At 38.7% G+C, this 18,039-nt stretch overlaps 1 protein-coding gene across 2 annotated transcripts in view; it reads left to right on the plus strand.

The window, feature by feature from the left end:
• Nucleotides 1-9,274: 9,274 nt before the first annotated feature.
• Nucleotides 9,275-18,039, plus strand: part of SH3GLB1 (SH3 domain containing GRB2 like, endophilin B1) — a 44,223-nt gene continuing 35,458 nt past the window's right edge. The window contains exon 1 of one of the 2 annotated variants that reach the window (XM_003943268.4): nucleotides 9,275-9,668. In XM_003943268.4, coding sequence (XP_003943317.1) covers nucleotides 9,597-9,668 — 72 coding nt within the window. In that variant the 5' untranslated portion in view covers nucleotides 9,275-9,596. The remainder of the gene's footprint in view (nucleotides 9,669-18,039) is intronic. The other variant, XM_074381141.1, reaches the window with a different exon arrangement.

An 18,039-nucleotide genomic window follows, 5' to 3' on the forward strand; every position in this document is an offset into this window, starting at 1 on the left:
GATAATGGGCAAGAAACTCTTCGAAAGAGAATAGCATTGCCAGTAGCCTCGAACTTTTATTCAGGATTAAAGGGTGTGGTGAACTAAATTACTCCAGGATCTTAAGTGTAATGGGAAATAAATTATGTCATTTTGAGGTGAGGAGAGGCTTGATTTGTTGGCTCATGTCTGTGGAAAGGCATGCAGATTGTGTCAAAGGCTAGGTTGTTTTGCTTTGTTTTTCATCTGAAATGTAATGCAGATTTACCAATTATACCAATGGTTAAACATGAAATACTACATAAAATTAATTAGATTCCTTACACATAATAAACTTGGGGAGAGAAGAGATTGTTTTGTTTTTCTTCTTTTCTCTGCCTTTTATATAATGTATACATTCCTGTTGTAAAATATACAATTTCATATGGTCTCCAATTCCATCCAGGTTGCTGTGAATGCCACTATTTCACTCCTTTTTGTGGCTGAGTAGTATTCCATGGTATATATACCACATTTTCTTTTGTTGTTGTTGTTGTTATACTTTAAGTTCTCAGGTACATGTGCAAAACGTGCAGGTTTGTTACATAGGGATACACATGCCATGGTGGTTTGCTGCACCCATCAACCCATTACCTACATTAGGTATTACTCCTTACCCCTTCCCACCCCTCAACAGGCCCCAGTGTGTGATATTCCCCTCCTTGTGTCCATGTGTTCTCATTGTTCAACTTCCACTTATGAGTGAGAATATGCAGTGTTTCGTTTTTTTCCTTGGGTTAGTTTGCTGAGAATGATGGTTTCCAGCTTCATCCATGTTCCTGCAAAGGACACAAACATATCCTTTTTTATGGCTGTGTGGTATTTCATGCCATATATGTGCTACATTTTCTTTATCCAGTCTATCATTGATGGGAATTTGGGTTGATTCCAAGTCTTTGCTATTGTGAACAGTGCCTCAATAAACATACACATGCATGTGTCTTTATAATAGAATTAGTTATAATCCTTTGGGTATATACACAGTAATGGATTGCTGGGTGAAATGGTATTTCTAGTCCTAGATCCTTGAGTAATCACCACACTGTCTTCCACAATTGTTGAACTAATTTACACTCCCACAAACAGTGTAAAAGCATTCCTATTTTTCCATATCCTCTCCAGCATCTGTTGTTTTCTGACTTTTTTATTTTATTTTATTTTTTATTGCATTTTAGGTTTGGGGGTACATGTGAAGAACATGCAAGATTGTTGCATAGGTACACACATGGCAGTCTGAATTGCTGCCTTCCTCCCCATCACCTATATCTGGCATTTCTCCCCATGCTATCTCTCCCCAACTCCCACCCTCTGCTGTCCCTCTCCTATTTCCCCCAACAGACCCCAGTGTGTCATGCTCCCCTCCCTGTGTCCATGTGTTCTCATTTTTCAACACCTGCCTATGAGTAAGAACATGTGGTGTTTGATTTTCTGTTCTTGTGGCAGTTTGCTGAGAATGATGGTTTCCAGGTTCATCCACGTCCACACAAAGGACACGAACTCATCGTTTTCGATGGCTGGATAATATTCCATGGTGTATATGTGCCACATTTTCCCTATCCAGTCTATCATCAATGGGCATTTGGGTTGGTTCCAGGTCTTTGCTATTGTAAACTGTGCTGCAATGAACATTCGTGTGCATGTGTCCTTATAGTAGAATGATTTATAATTCTTTGGCTATATACTCAGTAATGGGATTGCTGGGTCAAATGGAATTTCTATTTCTAGATCCTTGAGGAATCGCAACACTGTCTTCCACAATGGTTGAACTAATTTACACTCCCACCAACAATGTAAAAGCGTTCCTATTTCTCTACATCCTCTCCAGCATCTGTTGTTTTCTGACTTTTTAATGATTGCCATTCTAACTGGCGTGAGATGGTATTTGACTGTGGTTTTGATTTGCATTTCTCGAATGACCAGTGATGATGAGTGTTTTTTCATGTTCGTTGGCTGCATAAATATCTTCTTTTGAGAAGTGTCTATTCATATGCTTTGCCCACATTTTGATGGGGTCATTTGTTTTTTTCTTGCAAATTTAAGTTCTTTAGATTCTGGACATTAGCCCTTTGTCAGATAGATAAATTTTCTCCCATTCTGTAGGTTGCCTGATGCTGACAATAGTTTGTTTTGCTGTGCAGAAGCTCTTTAGTTTAACTAGATCCCATTTAATTATCTTGACTTTTGTTACCATTGCTTTTGATGTTTTAATCATGAATTCTTTGCATGCCTCCTATGTCCTGAATGGCATTGCCTAGGTTTTCTTCTAATGTTTTTATGGTTTTAGGTCTTATGCTTAAGTCTGTAATCTATCCTGAGTTAATTTTTGTATAAAGTGTAAGGAAGGGATCCAGGTTCAGCTTTGTGCATATGGCTAGCCAGTTTTCCCAACACCATTTATTAAATTAGAATTCCTTTCCCTCATTCCTTGTTTCTGTCAGGTTTGTCAAAGATCAGATGGTTGTAGATGTGTGGTGTTATTTCTGAGGTCTCTGTTCTGTTCCATTGGTCTATTCTCTGTTTTGGTACCACTACCATGCCATTTTCGTTACTGTAGCCTTGTAGTATAATTTAAAGTCAGGTAGTGTGATGCCTCCAGCTTTGTTATTTTTGCATAGGATTGTCTTGGCTATGCGGGCTCTTTTTGGTTCCATATGAAATTTAAAGTAGTTTTTTTTCAATTCTGCAAAGAAAGTCAATGGTAGCTTGACGGGGATAACATTGAATTACTTTGGGCAGGATGGCCATTTTCACAATATTGATTCTTCCTATCTATGGGTATGGGATGTTTTTCCATGTGTTTGTGTCCTCTCTTATTTCCTTGAGCAGTGGTTTGTAGTTCTCCTTGAAGAGGTCCTTCACATCCCTTGTAAGTTTTATTCCTAAGTATTTTATTCTCTTTGTAGCAATTGTGAATGGGTGTTCACTCATGATTTGACTCTCTGTTTGTCTGTTATTCGTGTATAGGAATGCTTGTGATTTTTGCACACTGATTTTGTATCCTGAGACTTTGCTGAAGTTGCTTATCGGCTTAAGGAGGAGATTTTGAGGTGAGATAATGGGGTTTTCTAAATATACAGTCATGTCATCTGCAAACAGAGACAATTTAACTTCCTCTTTTCCTAACTGAATACCCTTTATTTCTTTCTCTTGCTAGATTGCCCTGGCCAGACCTTCTAATATGATGAATAGGAGTGGTGAGAGAAAGCATTCTTGTCTCATAGTGGTTTTCAAAGTGAATGCTTCCAGTTTTTGCCCATTCAATATGATATTGGCTATGGGTTTGTCATAAATAGCTCTTATTGTTTTGAGTTCCATTCCATCAATACCTACTTTATTGAGAGTTTTCAGCGTGAAGGGCTGTGGAATTTTGTTTGAATTTCTGCATCTATTGAGATAATCATGTGGTTTTTGTCATTGGTTCTGTTTATGTGATGGATTACGTTTACTGATTTACATATGTTGAATTAGCCTTGCATCTCAGGAATGAAGCTGACTTGATCATGGTGGATAAGCTTTTTGATGTGCTGCTGGATTCTGTCTGCCAGTATTTTATTGAGGACGTTCGCATCAATGCTCATCAGGGATATTGGCCTGAAATTTTCTTTTTTTGTTGTTGTTGTGTCTCTGCTGGTTTTGGTATCAGGATGATGCTGGCCTGATCAAATAAGTTTGAGAGTATTCCCTCTTTTTCTATTGTTTGCAATAGTTTCAGAAGGAATGGTACCAGTTCTTCTTTGTACCTCTGGTAATATTTGGCTGTGAATCCATCTGGTCCTCGACTTTTTTTGGTGATAGGCTATTAATTACTGCTTCAATTTTAGAACTTGTTATTGGTCTGTTAAGGGATTCAACATCTTGGTTTATGCTTGGGAGGGTGCATGTGTCCAGGAATTTATCCATTTATTCTAGATTTTCTATTTGCCTAGAGGTTTTTATAGTATTCTCTGATAGTAATTTGTATTTCTGTGGGATCAGTGGTGATATCCCCTTTATCATTTTTTATTGTGCCTATTTGATTCTTCTCTCTTTTCTTCTTTATTAGTAGTCTATCTATTATGTTGATCTTTCAAAAAATCAGGTCCTGGATTCACTGATTTTTTTTTATGGGTTTTCCATGTCTCTGTTTCCTTCATTTCTGCTCTGATGTTAGTTATGTCTTGTCTTCTGTTAGCTTTTGAATTTTTTTGTTCTTGCTTCTCTAGTTCTTTTAATTGTGATGTTAGGGTGTCAATTTCAGATCTTTCCTGCTTTCTCTTGTGAGCATTTAGTGCTAGAAATTTCCCTCTACACAGTCCTGAGTAGCTGGGATAACAGGCAAGTGCCACCACACCTGACTGATTTTTTGTATTTTTTTAGTAAAGATGGGATTGGTCAGGCTGGTCTAAAACTCCCAATCTCAAGTGATCTGCCCACCTCGGCTCCCAAAGACTGGGATTACTGGCGTGAGCCACTGTACTCAACCTAAAATACTTTACTTTTTAACAGGGCATATTTCATTTATTAGTATCTATTGCATTTATGGAGAACTAAAGGACCCGGTTCTAGCTAATGAGATGTAAATAAAAGTTTGCTAGGTGGGGTTTATGAAAAAGTTGTTTTCTTTTTCTTTTTCTTTCTGCTTTTGCTGATGCTGTTGTATCCTCACCGATGTGCTAGCTGTTTTCTTGACTTAAGCAGTAGGAAGCAGATTCAGTTAGCATGTACCTTTGCCTTTACTTTTCATCCTCTCCTGCCTTAAAAACAGATTTAATGCCTAGAATTACAGGAGCTACCTTCAGACATTAGGATGAAAGCTACATAAGAATAGAAAGACTGAAACACAGAAAACTGCCTATCTCTGAACTTCTTAGGGATGAGAAAATAAATCAATATTTGGGTAAGTCACTATAATTAGGTTTCTGTTACTTGAGCTGAACACAACCAATCCTTAACCAATACACTAGATAACATGAAAACTCTTCTACTACAAATACTTACAAATGCTGGGTAAAATGCAGCAAAATTAATTAATTAATTAATTATGCATATTTGAGCTTACAAAAAAAAACAGAAATATTGAGTGGCAGAAATTAAAAAAGAAGCTGGACACTCTGGTCTTGAACACACAATATGACCCCGTCTGGACTGGGGAAAGGAATAAATGAGTATGGTACTTGACTGCTTAAAGTCAGGTGGTGATAAATAGATTTTTTAATGTGATACACACACACACACATATATATATACATATATATATACATACATACATAATACACACACACACACACACACACACACACACACCATGGAAAACTATTCAGCCTCTAAAAAGAAGGAAATCCTGTCATTTGTGACAATATGGATGAATCTGAAGGGTATTATCTTAAGCGAAGTAAGTCAGATGCAGAAAGCTGAATATTGCATGACCTCACTTAAATGTAGAATCTCAAACAGTTAAATTCATAGAAGCAAAGGGTGGAATGGTGGTTGGCAGGGGTTGGGAGAGAGTGAGGGAATTTGATAATGTTGGTCAAAGGACATACAATTTCAGTTACATAGGAGAAATAAGTTCACGAGATGTATTGCAAAACATAGTGAGTATAGTTAAAAACATGTTGTATTCTTCAAAAACACTAAGAACAGATTTTAAGTGTTTTCACCATAAAAATAAGTATGTGAGGTGATGCATATGTTAAATCACTCAATTTAGCCATTACAAGATATATATATTACAAATCAGGTTGTACACAATACAGAATATATAATTTTCATCTGCTAATTTTAATTAATCAATTTTTTAAACTACATGGTAACTAGTGATAAGACCTTGATGCAAGCAGAAATCAGTAACTGTGAGCACACTCTGTCCTCCAACTTCAAGACCTCACATACACACATAAGTTAAAAATTCATGAAGTTCTGTACCCTCAATGAAAGGGTAGACTAGATAAAACTCACTCCTTAGTATAGTAAGAAGCTTTTCTGTCATAGTACAAGCTCTGAAAGAGAAAAAAAAATGAGGAATATCTACTTCCCTTGAGAATTCAAATCATGGTTTGTACTCCCACTGATCTGGATTTCAATTTATAATATCTGAATTATATCTGAATAATCTCAGAACTTCTAAGCCAAGAAAGAAATTCATATAAAAAATTGCTCACTAGCCAGTGATAATCTTAGCGGTCTCTGACAGAAGAAACTTTTTTTTCTAAATCACTAAAAGTTAACCATTTAAAAACAAAACAAAAAAAAAAGCTAAAAGGAATCAATGTACAAAGCAAAAGGAATCAATCCACAAAGAATAAGAGTCATCAAACATACGAATAGAATTATTAGACTCCCTAATGCAAAAGGATATGTCTATATGATACCACTAATGCAGTTTAAAACTGTAACATAGTAATACCCTTTATAGATATATATAAGTGCAGTGAAAGTACAAAAACATAATAGATTTTAATCAATTTAAGAACAGTAGCTAACTCTGGGGAAGGAGTAGTGTTAAGAAAAGTCTGAAGAACTGATCCAGACTCAAGGAGGATTGAGCAACATGCCAACTGGATATACAGCACATGATCTTTCTTGGTTTGAATGTTTTTGCTATAAAGACATCGGAATAATTGGCAAAGTTTGAGTGGGGTTTCTAGACAAAGGGTATACAGAAGTTTTTGTACTATTCTTGCAACACTTTTCTTAGTTTGTAAATTGTTTCTAGTTTAGAAAAAAGATTTTTTAAAACAAAGGATGAAAATGAGAAATAGGGAACAGTTTCAGAGAAGAAATTGCTAGGATAGATCAACTGGAGGTGGGAAATAAGAAGAAACAATCAAAGGGGACTCAGATTTCTGGCTTAGGTGATTTGGTGTGTATGATTCAATGTATCAATATAGCAAACCCAAAAAAAATAAGCAATTTTCAGGAAAAGCAAACTACAACAGAGTTGCCACTGGAAATATTGAATCTGAGGATAAATAGGTAGTTGGAAATTTAGGTTGTAGGGGATGCTGTCACAGAAGAGCTTAGCACTGTAAATATCTTGATTTTATTACTTTCTTTACTGACTAAATCATTTGGGAATTCACTATGTTGCCAGGCATGTAAACCATGAAAATATAAAAATAAATAGGAAATGGTCACTGCCCTTAAGGGACTCATATCTAGTAAGAGAAATAGAATCAGTCTATAGGTCAGAATCAATCAATCAAATGGTAGAGACTGGTGGAGCAAGTTCTAGAGGATGACAAGTTAGTTCTCAACCTTGATCACACATTAAAATCACCTAGAGGAACTCCTAAAACATCCTAATGCCCAGTCCACACTCTGGGACTGGATCCAGACATCAGTGGTTGCTTAAACTCTCCAGGCATCTTGGATGCCAATGTGCAGCCAATATTAAGGGAGCAGTGGCTCTACTCCGAACACCTGAGACACCTATTCCTTTGAAACATTTAGCAATGATGGAGGAAAGAGTGTGGAGAGAACAGGAGGTGGAAAGAAGGGAATTTGGTTGAAGAGGCTTCTGCCAAACAGAGTGATGATTTACATTTTCTTTGTAAAGAAAACCTAACGGCTGAGCGCGGTGGCTCACTCCTGTAATCCCAGCACTTTGGGAGGTTGAGGCAGGTGGATCACTTGACGCCAGGAATTCCAGACCAGCCTAGCCCACATGGTGAAACCCTGTCTCTACTAAAAATACAAAAATTAGCCAGTCATGGTGGTACATGCTTGTAATCCCCAGCTACTTGGGAGGCTGCAGCAGAATACTTGAACCAGGGGGAGGCAGAGTTTGCAGTGAGCCAACATTGCACCATTGCACTCCAGCCTAGGCGACACAGCGAAACTCCGTCTCAAAAAAAAAGTATCAAAGGCTAAGAATAAGGCTATATGAAAATATGGTAAGTGTTTTGTGGAGAATGGGAAATAGGATTACAACTATAGAGGGTACAAAAGGAAAAAATAACATTGTTGTTTTCCCAAGACTGGGAACATCGAAACATTTGCGCATGTGGATTCAGGGATACCACCGTGTCCACCATTGAAGAATTTCCCCTTTAATGTTGGACACGGTGGTGTGATCCTGTTGTAGAGATGCGCATAGGTTATGGCAAATACACCTACTTTAAAAACAGTGCTCTGCAGAGAGGGTAAGTGCTTTCCCACATAAAGATCTAAAATAGACCATAAATAAGATAGAGGATTTTTGATTATATATTTTCCTTATTTCTGGAAAATGAAAGAGACATGGAGTATTTCAAAGCTGGGAGAGTCCATTATATTGGAGTTACCTTAGAAAGAGGGGGCTGTTTCTGTCACCACAACAAAGAATGAAACAACACAATTATTTACGTGTTTTCTTCTTGTGTTTAAATGCTTGCCCTGCCCTGGTCTTTCAACCTTTACCATCTATTGGATCTGTGACTGCTGTTTCAGTAAAACACGGAAGCCTGAATGTGAGCTCATTTCATTGCCTGCTGCCCAACCACACAAAACAGAGAGAGAGCATTTTCTTATTCTTAAAATGCGAAAGCAACATCTTCCATGCGTGTACCTGTTTTAATTCCTTTCGAGCAGAGGCTGTATCCCGAAGGCTGCTTAAGAAGTTACTTGGAATGACAGGATTTGGAGCGGGATGTCACATCATACCTCACTCGTTATTAAAATCAGTCTCGCTGAATTGTTAAGGGCTACCCTGTGCCGCTCGCCGTCTTTGTGTCCTCCGCATGGCACGTCGCTTCCACACAGTAGGCACCTAGTGTTAAGGTCCCCGAAGGTTGTCAAGTAACCGGCCCGGAGCTGGAGGGCAGGACATTGTCTTACTCAGCGTGCTGTCTCCGGCACTTGATTCAGTGTCTGGCACACAGTAGGTATTCAATTACGCTGAATGAATGAGCAACCAGCTCGGTGGGGGACAGGAAATCCAACCCTATTCTGCAAACGTTCGCTGACCGGCATCCAGGCCTCAGGGACCAGCGTGTCGCGCGGCGCCGTACTGTGACCGGGGCCTGTGGGTTCTAATGTCACACATATTGTAATTCCATGCTGTAACTCCCATGTTTACTCTTAACAAGGGAAATGTGCGTCCTGTTTGCTCTGGGTTCTCAGAGGTTAAGTACAACCTTACAGCGGTGCGGACACCCTGCGGCTCGCCCTGGCGGCTTCCTCCACAGAAGGCGGGCGGAGCTCCCGGCGCGCCCCGGGGCCGGGCCGCCGCAATCCTCAAGGGGGCGCTGTTCCCGCGATAATCTCGAGACAGGCTCCGCCCCGCGGCCTGCTCTCGATTTCCCCGTTGGGACCCGGCTCCGCACAGTGGGGTCGCCCGTCCGTCTCCGGCTCCCCCGCGGGCCCGGGGCAGACGTTAGCAGCCGCACTGCCGATCGACAGAGCCAGCCTTGAGGCCGCCGCCGCGGGCGCTAGATCTTCTCCCGGGCCCCGCCTTCCTCCTCCCCCCTCACGGAAACGACAGCTGCGGCGGCGGGGCTGGCGCCGCCTCCCTCCACCTACCACGTCTGCCCTCGCCGCTCTAGCCCGGAGCCCCAGCCCGGCCGCGGCGCCTCCGCCTCGCGGCTAGGTCAGCCGGCTCCGCCCGGCTGCCGCCCAGGATGAACATCATGGACTTCAACGTGAAGAAGCTGGCGGCCGACGCCGGCACCTTCCTGAGCCGCGCCGTGCAGGTACCCTGGAGCTGGGGGGAGAAGGGGCGGCGGCGCCCGGGGAGGCCGAGGGAGGGGACCCCAGCCGGACGCGGCGCCCCGGGGCCTCGCCGACCACTCAGCGGGCCTGCTGCGGCCGGAGGCCTGGTGCCCCCCGGGCCTGGCGGCGGTTTTCTGCCCGGCTCCTGCCCAACCGCCGCTCCCCGAGAAGCGACGCGGGGTGGGGACGGAGCTGGGAGCTTCCTCCGATCCCTGGAGGACACTGGGGCTGCACCGTCCGCCTTTCTGATCTCACGACGCCAGTGCTCGTGTGGCCCCCACCCCGGGGCTGGCGGAGGCTCCCGAGTCGGTTGGGGTAACTGAGACACAGGCCGTTCCTGCACTGCCCCCACCCTTTCCTTCCGTCTCTCACCCTCCCCGCCGAGTCCAAGAAGGGAGTTTCCTTTTCCTGCCCCTCAACCCAGAGAGCTGCCAACACAGTTCCTTCCAGCCCTGTTTCTCCCTGAAAGGACTGTCCTAGGCTTGGCCGCCGCGGGGGAAATGGGGATCGCCAGTTGGCGTTCAGACTTCGCCGAGGCCACGGGAATGCTAGGGTTGGGGGATTCTCACTCTTTTTCAAAATGGGAAGCACCGGCTGTAGATCAAGGAGAGATGCGGGGAGGTTGATGCTGTTAGGACTGCAGTCACAGTAGCATGTTTCACGTATGCTTTAGGGGGAGAGTTGACTACCTCTTGAATTCTGCAATCAAGGAAGTGTCGGTACTGAGGAACTTGGACCATTTCCAGCAGTCATCACCCACATTATGCCAACTCAGGAAATCTGTGAACAGAAGTAACAGATGTAAATTTCACAAGATGACTTATAAACAATCTGGTGTTTAAGTTAATGGCGTAGTCACGGTAGCAACAACATTCTCTTTTGTAAAAAGAAAACAAAAATAATTTTCTAATATGCATACCAAATGGGCGCTGAAATGTAAATCTGTTCTGTTGCTTCACTACTTTCCTTGTCTTTGCCCCAATTTTGTTGGCACAGTTGATCCTACATTGTACTATCCCTGGCAAAAAATGGTAGAGCTAGAGCAAGGTAATAGCTGCTTATATTATGAAAACCCTGTCAAGCACTTTGCAATGCATTTGACATATCATCTCCAGTCTTTTCCTTAACTTTGCCAGACAGATGTTATTAACCCCTTTTATGCATATGAGGAAGCAGCCTTACAGAGGTTACGAAACTTGCACAGCTAGTAAATAACCAGGTGCTGTCTGACCAGGTGCTGCTTTTCTTCCTGGATAAGCATTCCAGATTTAAGATAGCTAGAATAATAGAATGTTATGGCCTAGAGAAACCTTAAAAATCATCTGGTACAATCTGATCATTTCCATATGAACAGCAAGTAACACTTTAGTTAGAAATGGGAAATTCCTTCTAGCTTTTGATTTCTGAGTTCTAAAATCTGCATGGTGAGTAATAAGCTAGCTGCCTTAACCCTTTTCTTCCCTTCCTTCCCTAAGATATGATGTGTTGTAAAGACATTGAACCTTTATAGTTAAATAGTTAAAATGGTGTTTTGATTTAAATCCATCGGCTTCTAATAGTGAAAGACAACGTGCAAGAAGAATGAGCGACTGAGGGTCTGAAATGAATTTTGGTGTGTGAGGCATCTCTATGCCTTTCACGTTGACTGCAGTAGAGGACTAGAGCCTTGGATATTTTTGTTTGTTCTGGTGCTCATTACCTATATAATTGTAGATGCGTAATGAAGATTTGACACTATATAATGCCACTCTTTTAAATACAATTAGATATGTTTCAGACATAGAACTCACACTCCTTAAAGAGGACACATGTACTAGAATTTAGTCTGATTTAAATTGTGGATAGACTCGATTTAAAAAATTAAATCTAGCAAAGTTCTCAAAAGGTGTACTTCCCAAAGGATTTTAATTCTTTCTTTAAAATTCTTTAGAAAAAAGTTTTAAAATTTACACTAATCTGTTAGCTATCAAAATAATTTTCTTTCCAGTATTAAATATGTAAGTACTTACTGCATGTCTGCATATGACTATTGTGGACACTGGTGATACAGCAATGAATAAAATCAACAAAGTGTCTCCTTCCTGGAGCTTACATTGTAGCAGAAGTTAAGCTTGTAAATATATCAGGTGATGATAAAAAATTAAAAAATAAAAACATGGCCAGAAGCATAGAATAAAAGCAGGGATGGTGGTTGTTATCATGTTGTATAGATAGGATGGTCAGGGCAAGTCTTTCTAATAGAATGAAATTCAAGAGAGACCTCAAGGAAGTGACAGACCCAGTTTTTTTGTTGTCGTTGTTGTTTTGTTTTTTGGAATAAAAGAATTTCAGGCAGCAAGAAGAAGTACAAAGACTGAAGTTGCAAGGGTATTAGGGAGACCAATGAGGGAGCTGTGGCCATAGTACAGGTAAAAGGTGATTGTGACTTAGATTACAGTGGTAGCAGGGAAGGTTCAAAGTTATCCAGTATTGTCAGACTGGCTCAGAGGTATGAGAGAAAGATGAGTCAAGGATGACTCCAAGGTTTTGGCTTGAGCCATTTACTGAGGGAAAAATTTAGGAGAAACCAGCTCCTTTAATGTGTCCTTTTATAATGTGTGTAATTGTTAGAGATACGTACTGAAATGTTTATGGATAAACTTATACCATATCTGAAATTTGGTGTGTGTGTGTGTGTGTGTGTGTGTGTGTATGTGTATGTATTTGAGATGGAGTTTTGCTCTTGTTGCCCAGGCTGGAGTGTAATGGCTCGATCTCGGCTCACTGCAACGGGTTCAGGTGAATCTCCTACCTCTGCCTCCCAAGTAGCTGAATTACAGGCATGTGCGACCATAACTGGCTAATTTTGTATTTTTAGTAGAGATGGGTTTTCACCATGTTGGTCAGTCTGGTCTTGAACTCCTGACCTCAGGTTATCTACCTCCCTTGGCCTCCCAAAGTGCTGGGATTACAGGTGTAAGTCACCATGCCCTGTTGAGATTTGCTTTTAAATATTTCAGAAGAAAAAAAAAAAGAAGTCACTGAAACAATATTAGCAGAATGTTGATAGTTGAGGAAGGCTGGTTATGGGCTCAGAAGGTTTCATTATACTATTATACTTTTGTATATGTTTGACATTTTCCACAATACTTTTTAAAGATAAAATTTGTAAGAAAAAAAAAGGATGCCTTTAAAATAGAACATGTGAAATTTGGAATGCTGTGTGGTAATTTTCAACAAAACACTGCTTTCTCATCTCAGTATTTATTTCGTTACCGAGTTCCTACATTTAATTGCGTTGACATCATTGTAATGCCAAGGTACCAAGTTTCATGCTAAGAATAGCTTAAGAGCTATGCCAGTATCTCTTTATAAGCAATAAGAACAGTATAGAGATAATTAAATGTTCACATTTATAAATAATAATTTTCATTCAAATCAAATTGTACTTTCAGGAATATACCATTCTTTGGTTGGCCAATTGTCACACATTGTTTTCCATTTGACTTAAAAATTTCTAAGTAAAAAATTAAACATACGTGGTGAAACCCCGTCTCTACTAAAAATACAAAAAATTAGCTGGGCAAGCCTGTAATCCCAGCACTTTGGGAGGCCGAGGCGGATGGATCACGAGGTCAAGAGATCGAGACCATCCTGGTCAACGTGGTGAAACCCCATCTCTACTAAAAATGCAAAAAATTAGCTGGGCGTGGTGGTGCGTGCCTGTAATCCCAGCTACTCAGGAGGCTGAGGCAGGAGAATTGCCTGAACCCAGGAGGCAGAGGTGGCGGTGAGCCGTGATCACGCCATTGCACTCCAGCCTGGGTAACAAGAGCGAAACTCCGTCTCAAAAAAAAAAAAAAAAAAAAAAATTAAACATCTTTCTTGTTTTAAAAAAGGTCATATCAAACTAGTAAAGCACATAGATGAGTCCCATCACCACTCCACTTCCTCCTTTTAAAATTTGTTTAGAAGCCTTGGTACTTTCAAAATAATGTTAAAGTAGAATATATAAATGAGTAGGAATATTTATTCTTAACTAGTCCATTTGGATGCTTGTTTTTAAGTTCCTCAAGATGGTAAAATACAAAAGTATCAGGTAATTTACCCTTGCTTAATTGTTATTAACTAGCATTTTAAAAGCCATTTATTCTTAGAATCCGTCTTTTCAATCCAAACTTCTTAGTTGAGCATGACATACTCCCTTACAATCTGGTCCTTTCTCTCACTTGTATAAACAGTTTTTCAAATTATTTTCTAATTTCCAAAATATCTTGTACCTATATTAGGCTTTTGTTCATATACTTAAACTCCTCGAGTGTCCTATCTGCCTATTCTTTCCTTTCCTTAAGATACAACTTTATTCATCTCCAATGGAGAGAGTAAAAATAAAGAAAATTTTTTCAAGCTATAACTTCAAGTCCATCTCAGCCAAGAAGGCTTAGATCACAAAAGCTTGCTGTGAAATCCTGAATCATTTTCAATTCTGAGTGATTATGTAGCACTTTTCTTCTAATGAACTATTATGTTAGATCTCTTGGAACTCTAAAATTCTGTTACTTTGACTTTCACATCTTTAATAAGTGTATGTGCTATGGCATCAAATCTGTTTCTTACTCCCCTCTCACAACATCTAACATGGTTCATCTTAACTTTTATGTCATTTTAACCTTGGCAAATTACTATCCATTATGCAAAGTTTAATCTTTTTTTTTTTTTTTTTTTTGAGACGGAGTTTCGCTCTTGTTACCCAGGCTGGAGTACAATGGCGCGATCTCGGCTCACCGCAACCTCCGCCTCCTGGGTTCAGGCAATTCTCCTGCCTCAGCCTCCTGAGTAGCTGGGATTACAGGCACGCACCACCACGCCCAGCTAATTTTTTGCATTTTTAGTAGAGACGGGGTTTCACCATGTTGACCACGTTGGTCTCGATCTCTTGACGTCGTGATCCACCCGCCTCGGCCTCCCAAAGTGCTGGGATTACAGGCTTGAGCCACTGCACCCGGCCAAAGTTTAATCTTTGAAAGGCAGCAATAAGCATGTTAAATAACGGTATCTTTATCAGTATTTTCTAACATTATATTTGCTGACCTTGAAGTTAACTAATACCAGTATAAATAACAAACTGTTGAACCTATATTTAAATTGAGCACTTCCTAGGTGCTTGGCATTGAAAGATACAAAGCTGAATGAGTCCAACCTGTTTCTGCCCTCAAAGACTTCATAATAATAGTCTCAAATTTGTCACTAAATATTCCTTGTAGTAAATAGCCATTTTGTGAATAACTCTTAATTTGATAAATCTTTCAAGTGGATAAAGGAAGAGATACGTTTTTAATTCAGAATTCTTACTGAAGCAAAACTTTGCTCACCATCATTAAAATAAGAGCATATACTTTCTGAAAAGAATTTTTCAAATCAAGTTATTTAGGGAGGGAGTTCATTTTAATTTTCTAACATTTCCTGTAAACTGATTTTTGAAGTTGTACTATGAATTTCATGAACACCAGCTATTTTCTAAGGAAAATAGTTTTTAAAGTATAGTTTTGAGCTTGGCCTTGATCTCCCATTTATTTCAGCAAGCATCATGGTGTGTCTAAGCTTAGGATGTAAAGATTAATATGATGTTGCCATTAACTAGCTCCTGTCAGACCCTCCCTGGAGTTCCAAGTTGGCCAAACAACTCTATCAAGCGCTTCTGAAATCCTCTTTCTTTTACAGAATTCAAACTGTGACAACGTCACCATGTTTCTTAAATTCTAATAAGTAAAACATGTCACATTCGAAAGTCATACATTTTTTTGTCATATAAAAGCTCTGCATGTTTAGTGTTACTTAAAACTGTTTTCACAGCCTTTGGTGCTATTGGCATTACTTTACTAAAGTAGATAGAAGATAGTTTGTTAACCTGATGTTGAAATTTCACTTATGTACTACATGAGTAAGGTAATTAGAAAATCTATAAAACTTTTCGATTTGTTGTATTTCTTGAAAGTATTTTTTAAGGTAATTGCAGAGCTGCAGATGATCCTATACTCTTAACCACACCCAATTGATGTGCTTCTAGTTGCTTTGCTACTATATTTTAAATGATCAAACACCTAAGTCAATTACTTTAATATTCTTTGGAGACCAACTTAATGGTAGAACTTCAACACAGTTCATATATTTGAAGCAAAACTCCAGCTTAGTGAGGTAACAGTAATAGCAGCTGAAATTCCTAAATGGGCCAAAGAGGAAAGTAATGCAGCATGCACTAAACCAAGTGATACATATTTAAATAATCATGAGTGAGTTTAGAACAGTGGTTCTCAGTCTTGGCTGCACTTAAAATACTTGGGAATCTTTATAAATGCCAATTCATAAGCTGCACCCCAGTCCAATTAAATTAGAATCTTAGGGATTAGATCAGACATCAGTGTTTTCTAAAGCTCCCCAGGTAATTCTAAAGAGCAGCCAAAATTGAGAACTAATGGAGAAAGATCCACTTTTTGGTTTACTAACACATTATTCAGAGCCTGTGTTATATATTTTCCAAGAAACTTAGATTACTTTTAGAGTATTACTCTTAACCCAAAGAACTGGTGATTAGAGTTTTCATTAAATAGATGTCTTTGATCACACACCCATTTTACTTGTCTTTTTTTTTCCTAAAAGCAGAGTTTGTAATCCAGGCTCTTATTAATAATGTAGATTATGTGCCTATCCTATAGTAAAGGAAAGATTACAGTGCCTGGTATAATGTAGCTGACTTAAAGGCAATTCTTTCTGTAAAGCAGTATTTAGAGAAAATATGTAAAGGAGAGGGGATTAAACTTTCTGTCTTATGCCACTTTGCCATATTACAAATGAAATATGAAAAAATTATGTATCAAATTATATTTTAGAGAACATTGGCTTTATTAAGAAGATGACTTATTTACAATCTGCCTTTTATTCTAGTTATTTACACAAAAGTTATCAATTGTTAAACTATACTGATATACTTACAGTCAACTGGTTTCTGATTAACACCTGTTTTCAAGAGATTACAAAATCAGTAATGGTTTTTGACTTGAAGATGTTGAAAACTAAAATTTTTATGGTTAATTTAAAATTTTTTGCTAACTAGGAAAGGGATCTTTTTTAAAAAGAAAGAATTAGTAGGTCTTTTGTCCTTCTGAAAATGTGCCATTATTATAATTTTGTTTGTGTTAAGGCAGTATTAATCCTAGTAGATCATGAAATCCTTGAGGACAAGAAGCACATCATATGCTGATCATCTTGCAGTCAGAAGAAAATATATATAAGCCATAAATATTTTGATTAGTAATTTAAATCTTAATTTAGCTGAGATAGCTCATAATTTCTGTAGTAGATGCATTATTTACAGTGCTTTAGAGAAAATGTATTAAATACTATAGTATTTTGTTATCTTAATACACTGTACCTTCTGATTAATTATGGAAAAACGTTTTTGCTTCCACAATGATAAAACTGTGGGAAATGTTATGTCTTTTACAATTATACATTTAAGTAATAAGATTTTAATTTATAATTTTAATTTTAAAGTATGATAGCATTAGCAGAGTACTTATTGTGTGTTCCCCCCCCCATTTATTCATTCGTGATAGGATTTAGTTTACCCTTAATTTGGTGAATAATTATTGAATATCTTATAGGAAGCAGAAGTGAACAGGAGGAGAAAGCTGTCCAGAGTGCTGTAAACAGACATAGGGGAAAGGAAGCACAGACTATGATTGAATAATAGTAATAGAAATAGAAAATATTAATTTTTGAAATCAGCAAGTATTTACTGGAAGGGTAGTATGGCGTAATAAAACTATGACTCAGATGTAAGATTGAATCCCAACACTGACACCTTGGACAAAGTATTTAATCACTGTGAGCCTCAATTTATTAATCACTAAAATTATGACTCTTACCTATATTTTAAGATTCTTTCGAGTATTTGTTGTAGAATGCACAGCTTAGTTAATGGAATTTTTGAACATACACTAAGCCTTGACACAGAGTATAAGAAAGATGTAAATGGTCTTGTTGAAAAAATAAAACATTTTAAAAAATTAGAAAATAAAACAAAGCTATATATAATATGCTGAAATGTGAAACGTAGTAACATTCTTCATGTGACCCTTCCTACAGTACTGCTATTTGTCAAACAAGTTTTCTGTAATCAGACTATCTCACTCATGTATAAGGGTTCTATATATATTCTGAACTAGAATAGTAAAAAAAAAAAAAAAAAAAAAAAAAACCTACTAATTGTGTGTGTTTATATCAGTTAACATGAGTCAGTTCTTCCTCAGACTCATACAAATAAATTACTTGGTGCAAATCCCATCTTTGCTCTGTTATACTTTCATACTCTTT

Source organism: Saimiri boliviensis, chromosome 11 (genome assembly GCF_048565385.1).
Source record: "Saimiri boliviensis isolate mSaiBol1 chromosome 11, mSaiBol1.pri, whole genome shotgun sequence".
NCBI lineage: Eukaryota > Metazoa > Chordata > Mammalia > Primates > Cebidae > Saimiri > Saimiri boliviensis.